Consider the following 20,586-nt stretch of genomic DNA (forward strand, 5'->3'; position numbering starts at 1 on the left):
CTCTATATTTCTGTACCTTCTTCACATATCACAAGAATATATATGACAATCCAGAACTAATAGATATGAATTTATACTGGAAGCATAAGGTGAGTCCTAGTCTGACAAGTTGCATCCAGAACAAAAAGTGAATAATCATCTCAGTACACACACGACAAGATCACAAGACATTATCCTAGAAAAAAGATCACAACACACTGAAAGACATGAATTCAATTGAAAAGCATCGACTTCTTACAGAAGTGGCATCGACTTAATGCAGATCACTAAAGGCATAACAATATCACGGAATGGCAAGCTACACTCTTTTTCTCTTCCTTGGTGTGAGCTTTTTTGCGGCCTTCGCAACTACTTTTGGTGGAGAAGCGGGAGTCCCTGTTTCCATAGAAATTTGCCTGCATAATACGTCAATTTCATGCATTAAAAAATAAGACCGATGTTATACATAATTCAATAAAAACATCAGATTTCTTTTCACCTCCTTGTGGTTGGACCAGGGCTGCCTTGTAGGATAGTGAATGAAGATGTACCTCCAAGAGGGCTACGAAGAGATGATTGACTACACAAAACAACATTGTTTAAGATAAAAACATTCCACACTTGTAGAGATATTAAAGATAAGCCAAAAGAAATTTACCTCCTGGTTATAGGTCGAGGGCTAGCTTGTGGGACACCCAATGAAGACATCCCTCCAAGAGGGCTACGAGGAGATGATTGACTACCGATAAAACATAGTTTAAGGTAAAAATATGCCACATTTGTAGAGATATTAAAGATAGTCCAGAAGATAATTACCTCCTCGTCACAGGTCGAGGACTAGCTTGTGGGACAGCCAATGGAGACATCCCACCAAGAGGGCTACAAAGAGATGATTGACTACAGGAAAAGGCATTTTTTAAAGATAAAAACATGCCACATTTGTAGAGATATTGAAGATAATAAGCCAAAAAAAACCTCCTCGTCATAGGGCGAGGGCTGGCTTGTGGGGAAACCAATGGAGACATCCCTCTAAGAGGGCTACAAAGAGATGTTTGGCTGCACAATATGTAGTTTGAGAAAAAATACCTCACGCCCACTTGATAAATTGAAAAGAAGCATTATTTTTTACCTCCTTGTAATAGGACGAGGGCTGAATTGTAGGAGAGCATCTCCTGGGATTGTACATTCAACATCTACTTCGGTGTTTGGTTTTATCTTTCTAGGTTTCGGTTTCCTGTCGACAAATTGAAACAATGTTACAAACTTGAGCAATAGAAGTGAAAATATGAGTTGAGCAAATGTGAATAAATATAAATGACCTTTTCTTCACTCCATTAGTTGGGCATCTAGCTTGCCTATGTCCAAGTTGGTTACACTTCTTGCACCTGTTTTGGCTTCCTAATTGACCTTTTGGTGGTGGTTTCTTTTTATAATGTCCTCCTCCCTTTTCAAGGCAACTTCTAAATCTCAACTTCCTTTTTCTTCCTACGTAACTTTTGGGGAGTGGTGCATGCAATACAAAGTCTAATTTAACATTAGGCCATTGTGATCTATCTGTGAGGGGCTCTACAACCCCCCTATATGCTGCCCTAAACCTTTCTAGAGAGTAGTACTCATGAAGATAATCTTCCATTTTCACGTTCCTTTTTCCAATCAAGAAAACAAGTGCATGCTCACACAGTTTACCTGTGTGCTGCCACTCAAGGCACGTGCACTGGCTTTTCTCTATGTTAACCACATGCCTCAAATTGTCTTTGTTGATGTCCCTGACCTCACCTTTCCAATTACTTGATCTGGTAACTTTCAAGTGCCCAAGCCCCCTTGTTCTATTATTCACTTGTTGTACAACTGCTGGCAACATTCGTCCTTGTAACTTCTCCCCAATTGTTCTCCTTGTTGCAACCAATTTCATTATCTTTCCATTAAGCATGTCAGCTAACACATCTACGGGAAGATCTTTGGTTCCTTTTATCCAATTATTGAAGGTCTCTGCAAGGTTGTTATGAATGTAATCGCACTTGATCTCAGTGTCAAAACTAGACCTCATCCACTTCAAATTATGGTACTCTTGCAAGTACTTGCCCACAGTTTGGCTAGATTCTTGAACCTTGGAGAAGTGGTACTCAAACATTGAAGGTCTATGTGTCTTACCAGCAGCCCACACGCGTCCAATTATGTCACCATTATATCTTTTTGAAAAATTCTGCATTAAATGCCTAAAGCACTCCCTCTTTTCTGCTTGAGGGAAAACTTTCTTAACTGCATTTTCGAGGCCTTTGCATCCATCCGTACATATAGCAAGCTTTGAAATTGGCCTTAATGCCCTATGCAACTGTGTCATGAACCATGTCCAATTATCTTCACTAGTCATCAACCCGTGCTTCCGCACGGGCTAGTCATTTTAAAAAATATAATAAAACATTTTTTTGGTTAAATGGTATATTGTGTTTGCACTATTTATTTTATATGTTAAGTATAGCATTTAAAAAATGGGACTCCCTTTTGCAATACTACTTAAAAGACATGCAAATATAGTTTTCGTCATAACTTGTGGAGCAAAAACAAAACATGTTCATCTGTTATGTTTGTGTTGTATCATGTGTATGACTCTAGACTGTTGTTTGATAAGTAATTTAGACTTAGTCAAATATAATTTTCATCCTCAGTCATATATTATAGTAAACATCATTTTTAATTTTGTAACTACCTCTGAATTTGAAATATGATCGAAAATCCAAATGTTAATAGCATATCAATCTGCTAACATGTTGTATTTTTAAAAGATCCTTTTTCAAAAGCTGTTACAAAATGACTTCGAGAGTTTTACCATAACTTGGTTTCAACTGGATATGCTCTTCAGATCTAGTTGAACACGTGGATGTATGTTACTACTGTAACACATGAATAGTTCCTCGAACGACATATGCAAATACACTTATATGTATATGAGATCAACGACATACATAATGATTACACACATCCGCTAATTATAGAACACTTTGTGAGAACAAATCTCTATGGACATCCAAGAACAACTCGCGGCAGGGAGTGAGAGCATTGTTCAGTCATGTGCCGGTAGTTGATTTTGAAAACTCAAATGCAACATTACAGCACAAAAATATTAGTCTGCATGTTGCTAAAATGATGGTTACCTTTAGCTCCAATTGACTTCTAATTTCTGAATGCTGAAAATGCATATGCCAGAGACACACAGGAGTACCAACTTAGGTTTGGAATGCCGAGAGAAGACATTGCTTACGGAGGCTGATTGATTTGTTATCTGCCATGATATCATTCTGCCAGTACTAAATGACAGTGGAATGGTCATCCTTCTATAGAATGTGGTGTAGTAATTGAGCCCCATGTAGTCTAGCAACCCCTTCAGCAGACTGACCTCTTTAGTTGTGAACCTCGGCAGCCTTCCTCCGACCGTCGATCTCATCAACGCCGGGTAATTGCTGAAGAAGGGATCCGTCATCCCAAAACTTGTTCATACTTACATATTCGTTTCAGGCAACATAATTTTTAATGTTCCAGTAGAGCAAAACCTGCGCTGAATTATTCTCAACAGTGGAAGGTCAAACTGGAGATTTGTTGGCATGCTATGGGTGCTATATATTAATAGTGAAAGAGAGGTATCATATTAACTTAAATGATATACCAAACTGGAGTCAAAAAATAAAGTTGTTTTTACCTGAAGAAGTACCGGTTCGTCTATTGTCGGTTCTCGAGTCTTCAGCTGCAGAAATACTAATCTAGCAGCAGGAATTATTGTCCTTGATTCCTCAAGGTCATTAGCAATCTTAAATAACAGGAGTAGTTTTGTTGATAATTGTACATCAGTATCACAAACAAAGCTAAAGTTATATATTCGGTTCAAGGAATAAATAGTACACATTCCTTTCCATTTTCCTTCTAAAAATCAAGAACTTTAGAAGAAGCAAACTGTTTTTTCATTTATGTCCTGACTACTAAGAGTAGACTTGTAGGTTCAATTCTTAGTGCTTGAACTCTTAAGTCGGTTCAAATGGTTTCTTGTAGTACAATTGTATTACAAATTTACAATATATGTGGTAGAGAAATTGGGAATGCAGAGTTCTGTCATTTATGTCCTGAGTACCAATAGTAAACTTGTGTATTCAATTATTAGTTCTTGAACCCTAGGATTAACCTATTCTTATGTAAAGCTCTTTAGCTCAGATGTTTTCTTATAGTACAGTACATGTTGTGATAGAAGAACTGGGAAAGCAGGGTTAACGGTTTGCTAGATCAACAATACACTGAACAGTTGGACATCGCAAGAAGAGCTACGAAATCTCTGCGAGAAGAAATCATAAACATGAAAATATTTGTCATCAGTAACAACCCTTATGAACACATGTTTCTTAGGTATGCCTGTGTGACCTGCACCACCAGTTTACACCCCTAAATGTCAGCTGTATCTGCACGTATTAGTTCTTGTTACAAAAAGGCAGTGTTGTCTCGCTTAGGAGTTGGCAAAATTGTTTGATTCATATTTGAGGGGCTTTCAGAAAATAAAAATGTCAGTACCTCAGACTGAGAATAGGGGAATTAAAGTGTGCAGATGTGATAGAGTCGTTATAAAAAAATGCCTTAAGGCATCTGTGTGAAATATAATTTGAATCTATTGTTCAAAGGTACATTGATTGATTGAGAGAGGCGTAGTACTCTATTTTTCATGCAATGTATATTTTAAACTCGAATATATTTCTATTACATTTTGTCAGGGCAGTATCCTAGTTTTCCAGGAAAAATATAAACATGAAACTTAGCTAATAATGATTTCCATATCCTTAAGCTGTGAGGACACGTGGCCAAAATCATTGAGTACAAAATTTAAGGCGCACCTCGAAGATACTGAGTTATGTATCATAGAACCACATATAGAAAGGATTAAAAAAAAAACAATAGGGTGTTGTATCATTTTTTTATTGAGAATTAAGATAAGAACTTATGAAGAATATAACTGCCATCAGCAATAATGAAGGGTATTTAAGACGGCTATATCTGATACCCTGAAAGTTGCTGATTCAGCAGGCTGTCTCCTCATTTATCAAATCTAAAAGTCTTTATCTTAAGAACACGTGAGGTAAGATTAGTTTTGCATAGCAGAATGGACGCAACTACTATATGGAGGTAGAAATAGCTGACTTGAAATTCACTTACCAAGAGTAACTTATAAGAGAATATGCATACCATGATTATCTTGCCAGTTGATTGATCAACCTAGTAATTATTATGAGGGTGACCCCTCCACTACAGCTGACGCTTCAGAAAGTTAACATTTTTTCAACTAAAGTGCATCGCCTAACAACATGAGATAAAGAGGAGAAGAGTAATTGCATAATGATTAAAAATGGGAATAGATAAGATGCGTACTCTAGAGTTTGAGGAATATACCACCTGCATGAGAACATGGGTTAATCACTTAATCTCGTCCTGCCGCTTGTTGGGCAGGCATGCTTGCCACACTGATCAAGCTTTCATGGCCCAGATTTGACGCCTCCCTGTCATCCACGGTAGCGAGAGGACATCAACTCCTTCATCTTCCTCCCAACCATCCTTACTCTTATTGTGTCTGCATTTGTCAATGATGACTGATAGTTTTGTAGGAGCAGGAGAGAGCGGCAGGGGAATCAACAGCCACCACAGATCTACTCAAAAGTGTCGTTATCCATCAGTACACCACTCTTCTGCTACACGCATCATCATGAGATAGTTTTAGCTCATCTACAGGAAATAAAATTGGATGATAGTTGTGTGGTCAGTCAGAAGATGAAAGCCGAGGAGACTCTAGGTTGGTGACGATGGAATTAGTGAGTCCCAGAGCTAATGGATCAGATTGTACCTGTTTCTAGATAAATTACACTATTACAGTACGGAGTAAACATTGTACCTTAGGACAACATGGAGAGCACACGCAGCGCTACCAAGATGAGGAAGAGGATCGCTGGATCATGTACTCGTTGGGTCTTTGGAACCCTACCGAGAGACGGTTTTTCAATTTTCCAAATATGCAGCTGTAACACCCCGGATGTGATTTATCCAATATGTAATCCAACTCTTGCCGTTTCCGGCCTTAAGTTATTTTATTTTCTCGGGTTCGGGTTTTTGTCTCCGTGTGTTGTTCTCGTTGTCATGCAGCTCATATCATGTCATCATGTGCATTGCATTTGCATACGTGTTCATCTCATGCATTCGAGCATTTTCCCCGTTGTCCGTTTTGCATTCCGGCGGTTCATTCTCCTCCGGTGGTCATTTCTACCTTTCTTTCGTGTGTGGGGTTTAAACATTTCCGGATTGGACCGAGACTTGCCAAGCAGCCTTGGTTTACTACCGGTAGACCGCCTGTCAAGTTTTGTATCATTTGGACTTCGTTTGATGCTCCAACGGTTAACCGAGGGACCGAAAAGGCCTCGTGTGTGTTGCAGCCCAACACCCCTCCATTTTGATCCAAAACCCACCAAAACCATCTCCATCATCTAGAGCGTTCGATCACGATCGCGTGGCCAAAAACCGCACTCCATTTGGAGCCTGCTAGCTCCTATGTATAAATAGGCCTTCCCCGTCCAAATCTCGGATCAAATCCACCCCTAACCCTAGCCCCGCTCCTCATCTGCGCGCCAGACACGTCCGTCCGCGCGCCGGACATCGCCGCCGCCCACTCCCGTCGTGCCACATGGCGGGCGTGCCCACATCGCCGCCGCCGGCCCGCTCAGCCCGTGCGGGGCCCTCCCCGGCCCGGCCACGCCTCTCCACTGCCGCGGGCGACCCGAGCCGGCCCCCGCGCCACCGTACACCGCACCGCCGCCTCTGCCGCCGTCCGCCGCGCCCGACCTCGCCGCACCACCGCCTCTGCCGCCGTCCGCAGCGCCGACCTCGCCGCCGACGCGCCTAGCCGCCCCGACGCGCTCCGGCCGGCCCCCTCCTCGCTCCACCTCGACCCCGGCGCTCGTCTTCCTCCGATCCGTCCGACTCGGACGTCAACTCCGGTGGAACGACGATGAACCTCGAACCGCGTGCAAACCTAATCCAGATCTGAGATTCGGTTGACTTTCCGTTCCTAACCCTAATTTTTTTGCCTATGTTCATCGTGCCGTAACTCCTCTTCCGTAGCTCCGTTTTGGGCGTGTAGCACATCAAAATGTTCATCTCAGAGAGTGCATAATTTCATCTGATTGCATCATTGTCATTTGAGTTCATCTTGATGCCCGAAATGCTGTTGGAAGAGTGCTATTTGAGATAATTGTCAGATCTGCTGCTCCATTTAGATATTTGTCATTTTTGCCATGATTAATGTGTGCATGGTATGCCCATGAGCTCTACATATGTTTTGTTAAGGGTTTTGCCATCTTTCCATAGGTGCAATCCATGTATTTTTATGATGTGTGTGGTGACTAGCACAAGCTTGCAAAGTGAGGCATTTGCTAATGCTGATTTCAGGGACTTTGCATTTCCACTAAGTGCTTGACCTGTTTATCTCATATGGTCATATGTTCACGTTGTTTCCTAGTGATCCGTGCCTCTTTTGAGGATGATAAGTAAGGATGTTTTGTTAATCTTGGAGTGATCTATCCATCCATGTCTTTATTTGCAATTATGGAGCACCCTAGCTTGAGTCAATCGAGCTCTACTTTTGTCATTTCGTCAATCTGGGCAGATTGCCTACTTGTTAGCGATTTTGCCGAGGATGTTGTAGTTGGTCCGTGCATGCTATGTTATTGTTCTTTCCATGTCTAGCTTGCATTTTGTGTATTCTTGATGGGTGTATGGTTAGATTGTCATGACTTCCTCTGTAGTGAGTGCATCGAGCTCGTAAACATGCCTACTTGATATCTGTTTCAGCATGCTCCAGTTTTCACTAAGTCTGAGAACTGATTATGTTTTTGCCATGTTCACATGCTTGCAATTGTATTTTCTGATCCCTTTTGGCTCAAGGTCACTAAGGGACTTTTGTTAAGCTCTTTGAGTAGCTCCATGCCATGCTTTACTTTGCCATGTTCAGATCCTGTAGCATATTGTTTTCATGCTCCGAAGAGTGCTATCTGATCTGAAATTCCAGACAAGTGTTAATTTTTGCCATACTTGTTTGAACCTGTTAATGGATGAATTGGCTATAGCTCAGTGCTAGGCTTTTGTTAAGCATCTTGAGTGGATCCCTGCCATGTATTTTGTTGTCATGTTTGAGTGATGTAGCATGTTCATCTTGTTGCATTTAGATGGCTACTTGTTGTAGATCGCAGAACGTGGTCATATTTGAATTGCTTGCCATTTCCAAACCGTAACTCCGATTCCGGCGTTCTTTATATCGTTTTCAAGCGATTTCATCTCATCTTTCCAGTGGCACACTTGGATTTCCAAGTTGAGGCCAGGTTCATGCATTCCTTGTCACATCTTGCATATGCATCCCGCATAGCATACCATCTTTGCATCATGTTGTTTGAGTTTGCACGTGGTTGATTGTGTCCTTGTTGCTTGTTTGTCTTGTTTGGGTAGAGCCGGGAGACGAGTTCACTAACGAGGAGCCCGTTGAGTTTGCTTTCGAGGATCCAGTCAACTCTGACAACTTTGCAGGCAAGATGATCATACCCTCGAAATCACTACTATCTTTGCTTTGCTAGATGCTCGCTCTTTTGCTATGCCAATGCTACGATGCCTACCACTTGCTTTCAAGCCTCCCAAAATGCCATGTCAAACCTCTAACCCACCATGTCCTAGCAAACCGTTGATTGGCTATGTTACCGCTTTGCTCAGCCCCTCTTATAGCGTTGCTAGTTGCAGGTGAAGATTGGAGACCGTTCCTTGTTGGAACATTTATTTACTTGTTGGGATATCATTATATTGCCTTGTTATCTTAATGCATCTATATACTTGGTAAAGGGTGTAAGGCTCGGCCTCTCTCCTAGTGTTTTGTTCCACTCTTGCCGCCCTAGTTTCCGTCATATCGGTGTTATGTTCCCGGATTTTTGCGTTCCTTACGCGGTTGGGTTATAATGGGAACCCCTTGATAGTTCGCCTTGATTAAAGCTTTTCTAGCAATGCCCAACCTTGGTTTTACCATTTGCTACCTAGCCTCTTTTCCCTTGGGTTTCCGGAGCCCGAGGGTCATCTTATTTTAAACCCCCCCGGGCTAGTGCTCCTCTGAGTGTTGGTGCACCTGTCAGCTGCCGGTGGCCACCAGGGGAAACTCTGGGCTGGCCTACCCGTACCTAAGACAATCTGAGTGTGCCCTGAGAACGAGATATGTGCAGCTCCTATCAGGATTTGTCGGCACATTCGGGCGGTGTTGCTGGTCTTGTTTTAACCTGTCGAAGTGTCTTGAAGAACCGAGATACCGAGTCTGATCGGAACGTCTCGGGAGGAGTTCTATTCCTTCGTTGACCGTGACAGCTTGTCATGGGCTAAGTTGGGACTCCCCTGCAGGGATTTGAACTTTCGAAAGCCGAGCCCACGGTTATGGGCAGATGGGAATTTGTTAATGTCCGGTTGTAGATAACTTGAACCTTAACTTAATTAAAATGAATCAACAGTGTGAGTTACCGTGATGGTCTCTTCTCGGCGGAGTCCGGGAAGTGAACACGGTGTTGGAGTAATGTTTGCGCAGGTTGCTCTCTAGTTTCTCGCTTGCGCTTTGCCTCCTCTTCTCGCTCTCTTTTGCGAACAGGATAGCCACCACATATGCTAGTCGCTTGCTGCAGCTCCACATATTTTCCTTGCCTTACCTTTAAGCTTAAATAGTCTTGATCGCGAGGGTGCGAGATTGCTGAGTCCCCTGTGGCTCACAGATTACTTCCAAACCAGATGCAGGGCCTGATGATTCCTCTCTAGGTGACGCGCTCGAGCTCAAGTGGGAGTTCGACGAGGACTCTCAACGATACTACATGTCTTTCCCTGATGATCAGTAGTGGTGCCCAGTTGGGGGTGATCGGGACCGTGTCACATGTTGGGTTATCTTTTATTTTGGCGCCGTAGTCGGGCCATGAGTGTTTGAATGTTGTAATGCTATTTATGTACTTGATTGACGTGGCGAGTGTAAGCCAACTATGTATCTCCCCTTTTATTATCTATATTACATGGGATGTTGTGATGATTGCCTAACTTGCGACATTTCTTTCAATGCGGTTATGTCTCTAAGTCGTTCCTCGACACGTGGGAGCTATAGCCGCATCGAGGGCGTTACAAGTTGGTAATCAGAGCCTTCCCCGACCTTAGGACCCCCATTGCTTGATCGTTTTAGCAGCCGTTGTTGAGTCTAGAAAAATGTTTTGAGTCATTTAGGAACTATATATCGGAGAGTTTAGGAATTCTTTTTACTTCCCAGTCTCCTCATCGCTCTGGTAAGGCATCCTGATGTAGAGTTTTGACTCTTCTCTTCTCAAATTTCACTAAATTTTTTTAGGATCACGCGGGTATCTTGGGATCGTTCCGATGGTTTTATGACGAGAACATTGTCTTGGTGACTCCTGTCAGGGGTTTTGTGGAAGTGTCCCGGGGAGTTGAGCTCTGAGGTGTTGTCGTCATAATTTTATCGTTGCAGTTCTGGAATACCTGAGTTTAGTACGCCGACATCGAAAATCTCTTTTATGGAGTTCGTTGGTAAGATAACCTCGACGCCACCCAGTACTGGGGCGGGAGTTCGGGAGTATCGCCATAACTTGTATAACGGATGTTTTTCGAAGGTTGAGGTAGATGGTTTCCGAAGTTTTTCTCGGTTATGTGTTGAAGGATGGATACAACTGGATGTAGGATTTGCTAGTTTTGGGTGAGATATTATGCTTCCCCTGTATCCCCAACACCTGATTGCATAACCGGAAAGGTTCGGGAGTTTCATAGGTGGGAATTCAAGTAGCTCTAGCTCTTCTTCCATGGATATTTGGTTTGAGATTGGGATTTCTTACCGAGTATTCGTTCTTGATCCGTACCTTGTTGATTTATTTCTCTACCTAAATTCTAAGTGGCTTCTCAATTTATGGATATGTGACCATTTCAAGAGGAATGCATTCGTTCATTTTGTTCGGATGTGAAGACTTTATGTTGCAATTTTCATTCCGTTGGATTCAGCTTCATTTTATCTGTCAATGTGCTAACGGTGGTCAACCTCTTCAGGATGGCTCCCGCTAAGAGCACCAATCAGAATCAGAATCAAGATCCGCCACCACCTCCACCTCCTCCGGAGGCATGGCAAGATGTGATGGCCACAACCAATGCAAACACACAGTTGATCATGCAAATTCTTCAAGAGCGCAATCAAGGCAACCAAGGGAACCAAGGCAACAATCAGAATCACTTTGCTACACTCAACCAGTTCCTTGCTAACGGGCCAAAGACTTTCAGCAATTGTGTTGAGGCAACTGATGCTGACGATTGGCTCGTGGATCTGTGCAAGCATTTCGAGTGCAGTAACGTCAGGCCTGAGGACTTCGTCAAGTTCGCATCCTTCCAAATCAAAGATCAAGCTGCAGAATGGTTCCAGCAATACAAGGATTCCAGAGGTGGACGTGCGATTACCTGGGATTAATTCCGTCAAGACTTCAAAGCTCATCATATTCCCCAGAGCGTGGTTGAAAGCAAGCGTGAGGAATTCCGCAACCTGAAGTAAGGCTCTTTGTCTGTCTATGACTACAACAAGTTGTTCCAAAAGCTCGCCCGCTTTGCCAAGCAGGACGTACCTGATGAGAAGAGCATGATCTATCAGTTCAGGGGTGGTCTCAGGGAAGAAATTCAGCTAGCTCTTGTCCTCTTTGAGCCCTTGAGATACGATGAGTTCTACAACATGGCATTGAAGCAAGAGGCTGCTCAGCTGAGGTGTGATGCTTCCAAGAAGCGAGTCAGAGATGTTACTCCTTCTTCCTCTACTCAAGTGGCCAAGCAGCAGAAGTATTGGCTTCCTCCTCCTCCGTTCCGTCAGCCGTATCAGCAGAAGAGCAAAGGTGGCAGTGGATCTTCCCACCCACCCAACCCTGGCTTTCAGAACAAGACTTCGTCTCAAGCTCCAAGATCAAGTGCTCCGTATCACCGTCCGCTTTCAGAGGTCACGTGCAACAAGTGCCAACAGAAGGGTCACTATGCAAACAAGTGTTTCAACCAGAGGCGTCTTCCTCCTCCTCCTCCTCCTGTGAGATCGGCAAGTACAGCTGTGGTCAAGCATAACCCCAAGCACGTCAAGGTCAACTTGATGAACGCAGCTCAGGCAGAGGATTCGTCAGATGTCATCATGGGTAACCTTCCTGTTAACGATATTCCTGCAAGAGTTCTTTTTGACACGGGTGCATCGCATTGTTTCATCTCGAGACCGTTTTCATCTAAGCATGGTTTGGCTTTGCAAATTTTGCCTAGTCCATTAGCAGTTGTCTCTCCCGGTAGGCGCATGCATGCTAACTCCATTGCTCCGGATGTTACTATCACTTTGGAAGACTACAAATTTCTATCTTCTCCTACGGTTCTTGGGGACTCGGATATTGATCTTATTCTCGGAATGGATTGGCTTTCTAAGCACAAGGCGCATCTTGATTGTGCAGCCAGGCAGATTCAATTGACTCATTCGTCTGAGGATGTAATTGTCTTTGCCGCTCGGGATAATACCATCCGTCTATTTTCTCTCAATGAGAAGGGTGAACTGGATGCTATCTCGCAAATTCCAGTCGTTTGCTAATATCAAGACGTCTTTCCAGAGGAGCTTCCAGGAATGCCTCCGCACCGGCCAGTTGAATTCGTCATCGATCTTGAGCCTGGTATGGAACCAGTGTGCAAGCGTCCTTACAAGCTCGGACCTGAAGAGTTGAAGGAGCTGAAGTAGAAACTCGATATTCAAGAGAGAATGGGTCTCATCCGGCCTAGTTCTTCTCCGTGGGGTTGTGGTGTTCTTTTTGTGAAGAAGAAGGATGGAACGGACCGACTTTGTGTTGATTACCGTCCATTGAACAAGAAGACCATCAAGAACAAATACCCACTTCCCAACATCAACGAGCTGTTCGAACAACTCAAGGGTGCCCAAGTATTATCCAAGCTTGATCTCCGTATGGGTTATCATCAGATTCAAATCCGTGAGCAAGATATTCCCAAGACGGCTTTCAGGACAAGCTATGGTTCATATGAATACACTGTCATGTCTTTTGGCCTCGTCAACGCTCCTCCGACTTTCTCTCGCATGATGAACTTCATCTTCAACGCCTACACCAATGACTTCATTTTGGTCTATCTCGATGACATTCTGGTTTTCCCGAAGAACAAGGAAGATCATGCCAAGCACTTGCGTTTGGTACTCGATAAGCTGAGGGAACACCAGTTCTACGCCAAGTTCTCCAAGTGCGAATTTTGGCTCGATGAGGTTCTTTATCTTCGTCATATCATCTCCGCCAAGGGCATTGCGGTGAATCCTGAGAAGGTGTCTGCAATTGTGAATTGGGAACCTCCTAAGAACGTGAAGCAACTCCGTAGCTTCCTCGGTCTCGCAAGCTATTGCCGAAGATTCGTTGAAAACTTTTTTAAGATCGCAAAGCCTCTCTCAAATCTTCTCCAGAAGCACGCCAAGTACGTTTGGTCTCCGGAGTGTGACATTTCTTTCAACACTTTGAAAGAGAAATTGATCACTGCTCCAGTTCTGACTCCGCCTGATGAATCCAAGCCGTACGAGGTCTTTTGTGATGCCTCTCTCCAAGGTCTTGGCGAAGTATTGATGCAAGTGAAGAAAGTTGTTGCTTATACCTCTCGTCAGTTGAAGCCCAATGAGAAGAACTACCCCACTCATGATCTCGAGTTGGCGGCAGTTGTGCATGCTCTTTTGACTTGGAGACATCTCCTTTTGGGAAGAAAAGTGGACATCTTCACTGACCACAAGAGTCTCAAGTACATCTTCACTCAGCCTAATCTCAACCTTAGGCAGACTCGATAGGTCGAAATGATTCAAGAGTATAATCCGAGTATCGAGTATACTCCAGGCAAGGCCAATGTGATTGCTGACGCATTGAGCAGGAAGGCTTACTGCAACAGTCTGATTCTCAAGCCTTATTAACCCGAGCTTTGTGAAGCTTTCCGCAAACTCAATCTGCAAGTTGTTCCTCAAGGTTTCCTCGCCAACCTTCAAGTCTCTCCTACCTTGGAAGACCAGATTCGCCAAGCTCAGCTTCTTGATGCTATGGTGAAAAAGGTGAAGATTGGGATTGCCAAGAGTCAACCCAAGTACAAGTGCTACCGCCTTGATGACAAGGACACTCTGTTTTTCGAGGATCGTATTGTTGTGCCCAAAGGTGACCTTCGTAAAGTGATCATGAATGAGGCTCACAATTCTCCCCTCTCCATCCACCCTGGGATCACGAAGATGTATCAGGACCTCAAGCAAGCTTATTGGTGGACTCCAATGAAGCGCGAAATCGCTCAATTCGTGAATGAGTGTGATGTCTGCAGAAGAGTGAAGGCAGAACACCAAAGACCAGCTGGTCTCCTCCAACTTCTTGCCATTCCAGAATGGAAGTTTGACCACATTGAGATGGACTTCGTGACTGGGTTTCCAAAGTCCAAGCGTGGCAACGATGCTATATTCGTTTTCATCGACAAACTCACTAAAGTGGCTCACTTTCTGCCTATCAAAGAGTCAATCACAGCAGCTCAATTGGGGGAACGCTATACCTCTCGGATTGTCTCTCTGCACGGTATTCCACAAGTGATCTCTTCAGACCGTGGCAACATCTTTACCTCCAAGTTTTGGGATTCTTTTCAGAAGGCCATGGGCACCAACATCCGCTTCAGTACAGCTTTCCATCCTCAAACTAGAGGTCAAGTCGAGCGTGTCAACCAGATTCTTGAAGATATGCTCAGGGCTTGTATGATCTCCTTCGGCATGAAGTGGGAGGATTGTCTTCCATATGCTGAATTCTCCTACAACAACAGTTTTCAAGCAAGTTCGGGCAAGGCCCCTTTTGTAATTCTGTATGGCAGGAAGTGCCGTACCCCTCTCAACTGGTCTGAAACCGGTGAACGTCAGCTTCTCGGAAATGACTTAATCACAGAGGTAGAGGAAATGTGCAAAGTCATTCGAGATAACCTCAAAGCAGCCCAATCCCGCCAGAAGAGCTACTATGAGAGTAAGCACCGTGATTTGCCTTTTGAGATCGGAGATCATGTTTACCTCCACGTCTCCCCAATGAAAGGTACTCGTCGCTTCGGTATCAAAGGGAAGCTTGCCCCTAGATACGTGGGACCTTTCAAGATCGCCAGCAAGAGAGGCGACCTCGCCTATCAACTCGAGCTTCCTTCAAACTTTGCAAATGTTCATGACGTGTTCCATGTCTCTCAGCTTCGAAAGTGCTTTAAGACTCCTGACCGCACCGTCAACTTCGAGGACATTGAGCTCCAAGAAGATCTCTCTTATCATGAGCACCCAGTTGCTATTCTTGAAGAGACTGAACGCAAGACTCGCAACAAGTCACTCAAATTCCTCAAAGTCAAGTGGTCACACCATTCCGACCGTGAAGCTACCTGGGAACGCGAGGATCACCTCCGTTCTGAGTACCCGGCGTTCTTTCAGTCCTAGATCTCGGGACGAGATCCTTTCGTAGTGGTGGAGTGTTGTAACACCCCGGATATGATTTACCCAATATGTAATCCAACTCTTGCCGTTTCCGGCCTTAAGTTATTTTATTTTCTCGGGTTCGGGTTTTTGTCTCCGTGTGTTGTTCTCGTTGTCATGCATCTCATATCATGTCATCATGTGCATTGCATTTGCATACGTGTTCATCTCATGCATTCGAGCATTTTCCCCGTTGTCCGTTTTGCATTCCGGCGCTTCGTTCTCCTCCGGTGGTCATTTCTACCTTTCTTTCGTGTGTGGGGTTTAAACATTTCCGGATTGGACCGAGACTTGCCAAGCGGCCTTGGTTTACTACCGGTAGACCGCCTGTCAAGTTTCGTATCATTTGGACTTCGTTTGATGCTCCAACGGTTAACCGAGGGACCGAAAAGGCCTCGTGTGTGTTGCAGCCCAACACCCCTCCATTTTGGTCCAAAACCAACCAAAACCCTCTCCATCATCTAGAGCGTTCGATCACGATCGTGTGGCCTAAAACCGCACTCCATTTGGAGCCTCCTAGCTCCTTCTATGTATAAATAGGCCTTCCCCGTCAAAATCTCGGATCAAATCCACCCCTAACCCTAGCCCCGCTCCTCATCTGCGTGCCGGACACGTCCGTCCGCGCGCTGGACATCGCCGCCGCCCACTCCCGTCGCGCCACGTGGCGGGTGTGCCCACATCGCTGCCGCTGGCCCGCTCAGCCCACGCGGGGCCCTCCCCGGCCCGGCCGCGCCTCTCCACTGCCGCGGGCGACCCGAGCCGGCTCCCGCGCCACCGTACGCCGCACCGCCGCCTCTGCCGCCGTCCGCCATGCCGACCTCGCCGCCGACGCGCCTCGCCGCCCCGACGTGCTCCGGCCGGCCTCCTCCTCGCTCCACCTCGACCCCGGCACTCGTCTTCCTCCGATCCGGCCGACTCGGACGTCAACTCTGGTGGAACGGCGACGAACCTCGAACCGCGTGCAAACCCGATCCAGATCTGAGATTCGGTTGACTTTCCGTCCCTAACCCTAATTTTTTTGCCTATGTTCATCGTGCCGTAACTCCTCTTCCGTAGCTCCGTTTTGGGCGTGTAGCACATCAAAATGTTCATCTCAGAGAGTAAATAATTTCATCTCATTGCATCATTGTCATTTGAGTTCATCTTGATGCCCGAAATGCTGTTGGAAGAGTGCTATTTAAGATAATTGTCAGATCTGCTGCTCCATTTAGATATTTGTCATTTTTGCCATGATTAATGTGTGCATGGTATGCCCATGAGCTCTACATATGTTTTGTTAAGGTTTTGCCATCTTTCCATAGGTGCAACCCATGTATTTTTATGATGTGTGTGGTGACTAGCACAAGGTTGCAAAGTGAGGCATTTGCTAATGCTGATTTCAGGGACTTTGCATTTCCACTAAGTCCTTGACCTGTTTATCTCATATGGTCATATGTTCACGTTGTTTCCTAGTGATCCGTGCCTCTTTTGAGGATGATCAGTAAGGATGTTTTGTTAATCTTGGAGTGATCTATCCATCCATGTCTTTATTTGCAATTATGGAGCACCCTAGCTTGAGTCAATCGAGCTCTACTTTTGTCAGTTCATGAATCTGGGAAGATTGCCTACTTGTTAGCGATTTTGCCGAGGATGTTGTAGTTGGTCCGTGCATGCTAGGTTATTGTTCTTTCCATGTCTAGCTTGCATTTTGTGTATTCTTGATGGGTGTATGGTTAGATTGTCATGACTTGCTCTGTAGTGAGTGCATCGAGCTCGTAAACATGCCTACTTGATATCTGTTTCAGCATGCTCCAGTTTTCACTAAGTCTGAGAACTGATTATATTTTTGCCATGTTCACATGCTTGCAATTGTATTTTCTGATCCCTTTTGGCTCAAGGTCACTAAGGGACTTTTGTTAAGGTCTTTGAGTAGCTCCATGCCATGCTTTACTTTGCCATGTTCAGATCTTGTAGCATATTGTTTTCATGCTCCGAAGAGTGCTATCTGATATGAAATTCCAGACAAGTGTTAATTTTTGCCATACTTGTTTAAACCTGTTAATGGATGAAAACGCGATAGCTCAGTGCTAGGCTTTTGTTAAGCATCTTGAGTGGATCCCTTCCATGTATTTTGTTGTCATGTTTGAGTGCTGTAGCATGTTCATCTTGTTGCATTTAGATGGCTACTTGTTGTAGATCGCAGAACGTGGTCATATTTGAATTGCTTGCCATTTCCAAACCGTAACTCCGATTCCGGCGTTCTTTATATCGTTTTCAAGCGATTTCATCTAATCTTTCCAGTGGCACACTTGGATTTCCATGTTGAGGCCAGGTTCATGTATTCCTTGTCACATCTTGCATATGCATCCCGCATAGCATACCATCTTTGCATCATGTTGTTTGAGTTTGCACGTGGTTGATTGTGTCCTTGTTGCTTGTTTGTCTTGTTTGGGTAGAGCCGGGAGACGAGTTCGCTAACGAGGAGCCCGTTGAGTTTGCTTTCGAGGATCCAGTCAACTCTGACAACTTTGCAGGCAAGATGATCATACCCTCGAAATCACTACTATCTTTGCTTTGCTAGATGCTCGCTCTTTTGCTATGCCAATGCTACGATGCCTACCACTTGCTTTCAAGCCTCCCAAATTGCCATGTCAAACCTCTAACCCACCACGTCCTAGCAAACCGTTGATTGGCTATGTTACCGCTTTGCTCAGCCCCTCTTATAGCGTTGCTAGTTGCAGGTGAAGATTGGAGACCGTTCCTTGTTGGAACATTTATTTACTTGTTGGGATATCATTATATTGCCTTGTTATCTTAATGCATCTATATACTTGGTAAAGGGTGGAAGGCTCGGCCTCTCGCCTAGTGTTTTGTTCCACTCTTGCCGCCCTAGTTTCCGTCATATCGGTGTTATGTTCCCGGATTTTTGCGTTCCTTACGCGGTTGGGTTATAATGGGAACCCCTTGATAGTTCGCCTTGATTAAAGCTTTTCCAGCAATGCCCAACCTTGGTTTTACCATTTGCCACCTAGCCTCTTTTCCCTTGGGTTTCCGGAGCCCGAGGGTCATCTTATTTTAAACCCCCCCGGGCCAGTGCTCCTCTGAGTGTTGGTCCACCTGTCAGCTGCCGGTGGCCACCAGGGGAAACTCTGGGCTGGCCTACCCGTACCTAAGACAATCTGAGTGTGCCCTGAGAACGAGATATGTGAAGCTCCAATCGGGATTTGTTGGCACATTTGGGCGGTGTTGCTGGTCTTGTTTTAACCTGTCGAAGTGTCTTGAAGAACCGAGATACCGAGTCTGATCGGAACGTCTCGGGAGGAGGTCTATTCCTTCGTTGACCGTGACATCTTGTCATGGGCTAAGTTGGGACTCCCCTACAGGGATTTGAACTTTCTAAAGTCGTGCCCACGGTTATGGGCAGATGGGAATTTGTTAATGTCCGGTTGTAGATAACTTGAACCTTAACTTAATTAAAATGAATCAACAGTGTGAGTTACCGTGATGGTCTCTTCTCGGCGTAGTCCGGGAAGTGAACACGGTGTTGGAGTAATGTTTGCGCAGGTTGCTCTCTAGTTTCTCGCTCGCGCTTTGCCTCCTCTTCTCGCTCTCTTTTGCGAACAGGATAGCCACCACATATGCTAGTCGCTTGCTGCAGCTCCACATATTTTCCTTGCCTTACATTTAAGCTTAAATAGTCTTGATCGCGAGGGTGCGAGATTGCTGAGTCCCCTGTGGCTCATAGATTACTTCCAAACCAGATGCAGGGCCTGATGATTCCGCTCTAGGTGACGTGGTCGAGCTCAAGTGGGAGTTCGACGAGGACTCTCAACGATACTACGTGTCTTTCCCTGATGATCAGTAGTGGTGCCCAGTTGGGGGTGATCGGGACCGTGTCACATGTTGGGTTATCTTTTATTTTGGCGCCGTAGTCGGGCCATGAGTGTTTGAATGTTGTAATGCTATTTATGTACTTGATTGACGTGGCGAGTGTAAGCCAACTATGTATCTCCCCTTTTATTATCTATATTACATGGGATGTTGTGATGATTGCCTAACTTGCGACATTGCTTTCAATGCGGTTATGTCTCTAAGTCGTGCCTCGACACGTGGGAGCTATAGCCGCATCGAGGGCGTTACAAGTTGGTAATCAGAGCCTTCCCCGACCTTAGGACCCCCATTGCTTGATCATTTTAGCAGCCGTTGTTGAGTCTAGAAAAATGTTTTGAGTCATTTAGGAACTATATATCGGAGAGTTTAGGAATTCTTTTTACTTCCCAGTCTCCTCATCGCTCTGGTAAGGCATCCTGACGTAGAGTTTTGACTCTTCTCTTCTCAAATTTCACTAAATTTTTTTAGGATCACGCGGATATCTTGGGATCGTTCCGATGGTTTTATGACGAGAACATTGTCTTGGTGACTCCTGTCAGGGGTTTTGTGGAAGTGTCCCGGGGAGTTGAGCTCTGAGGTGTTGTTGTCATAATTTTATCGTTGCAGTTCTGGAATACCTGAGTTTAGTACGCCGACATCGAAAATCTCTTTTATGGAGTTCATTGGTGAGATAACCTTGACGCCACCCAGTACTGGGGCGGGAGTTCGGGAGTATCGCCATAACTTGTATAACGGATATTTTTCGAAGGTTGAGGTAGATGGTTTTCGAAGTTTTTCTCGGTTATGTGTTGAAGGATGGATACAACTGGATGTAGGATTTGCTAGTTTTGGGTGAGATATTATGCTTCCCCTGTATCCCCAACACCTGATTGCATAACCGGAAAGGTTCGGGAGTTTCATAGGTGGGAATTCAAGTAGCTCTAGCTCTTCTTCCATGGATATTTGGTTTGAGATTGGGATTTCTTACCGAGTATTCGTTCTTGATCCGTACCTTGTTGATTTATTTCTCTACCTAAATTCTAAGTGGCTTCTCAATTTATGGATATGTGACCATTTCAAGAGGAATGCATTCGTTCATTTTGTTCGGATGTGAAGACTTTATGTTGCAATTTTCATTCCGTTGGATTCAGCTTCATTTTATCTGTCAATGT

At 44.6% G+C, this 20,586-nt stretch overlaps 1 protein-coding gene across 1 annotated transcript in view; it reads right to left on the bottom strand.

The window, feature by feature from the left end:
• Window positions 1-298: 298 nt before the first annotated feature.
• Window positions 299-20,586, bottom strand: part of LOC147974870 (uncharacterized) — a 29,719-nt gene continuing 9,431 nt past the window's right edge. The window contains exons 2-7 of the mRNA XM_087520181.1: window positions 1,299-2,342; window positions 1,109-1,213; window positions 796-876; window positions 638-718; window positions 479-559; window positions 299-395 (exon numbers count right to left, since the gene is read on the bottom strand). Coding sequence (XP_087376307.1) covers window positions 299-395; window positions 479-559; window positions 638-718; window positions 796-876; window positions 1,109-1,213; window positions 1,299-2,342 — 1,489 coding nt within the window. The remainder of the gene's footprint in view (window positions 396-478; window positions 560-637; window positions 719-795; window positions 877-1,108; window positions 1,214-1,298; window positions 2,343-20,586) is intronic.

This window comes from Triticum urartu, chromosome 4A, assembly GCF_056163025.1.
Source record: "Triticum urartu cultivar PI428250 chromosome 4A, HENAU_Tu73, whole genome shotgun sequence".
NCBI classification, from domain to species: Eukaryota; Viridiplantae; Streptophyta; class Magnoliopsida; order Poales; family Poaceae; genus Triticum; species Triticum urartu.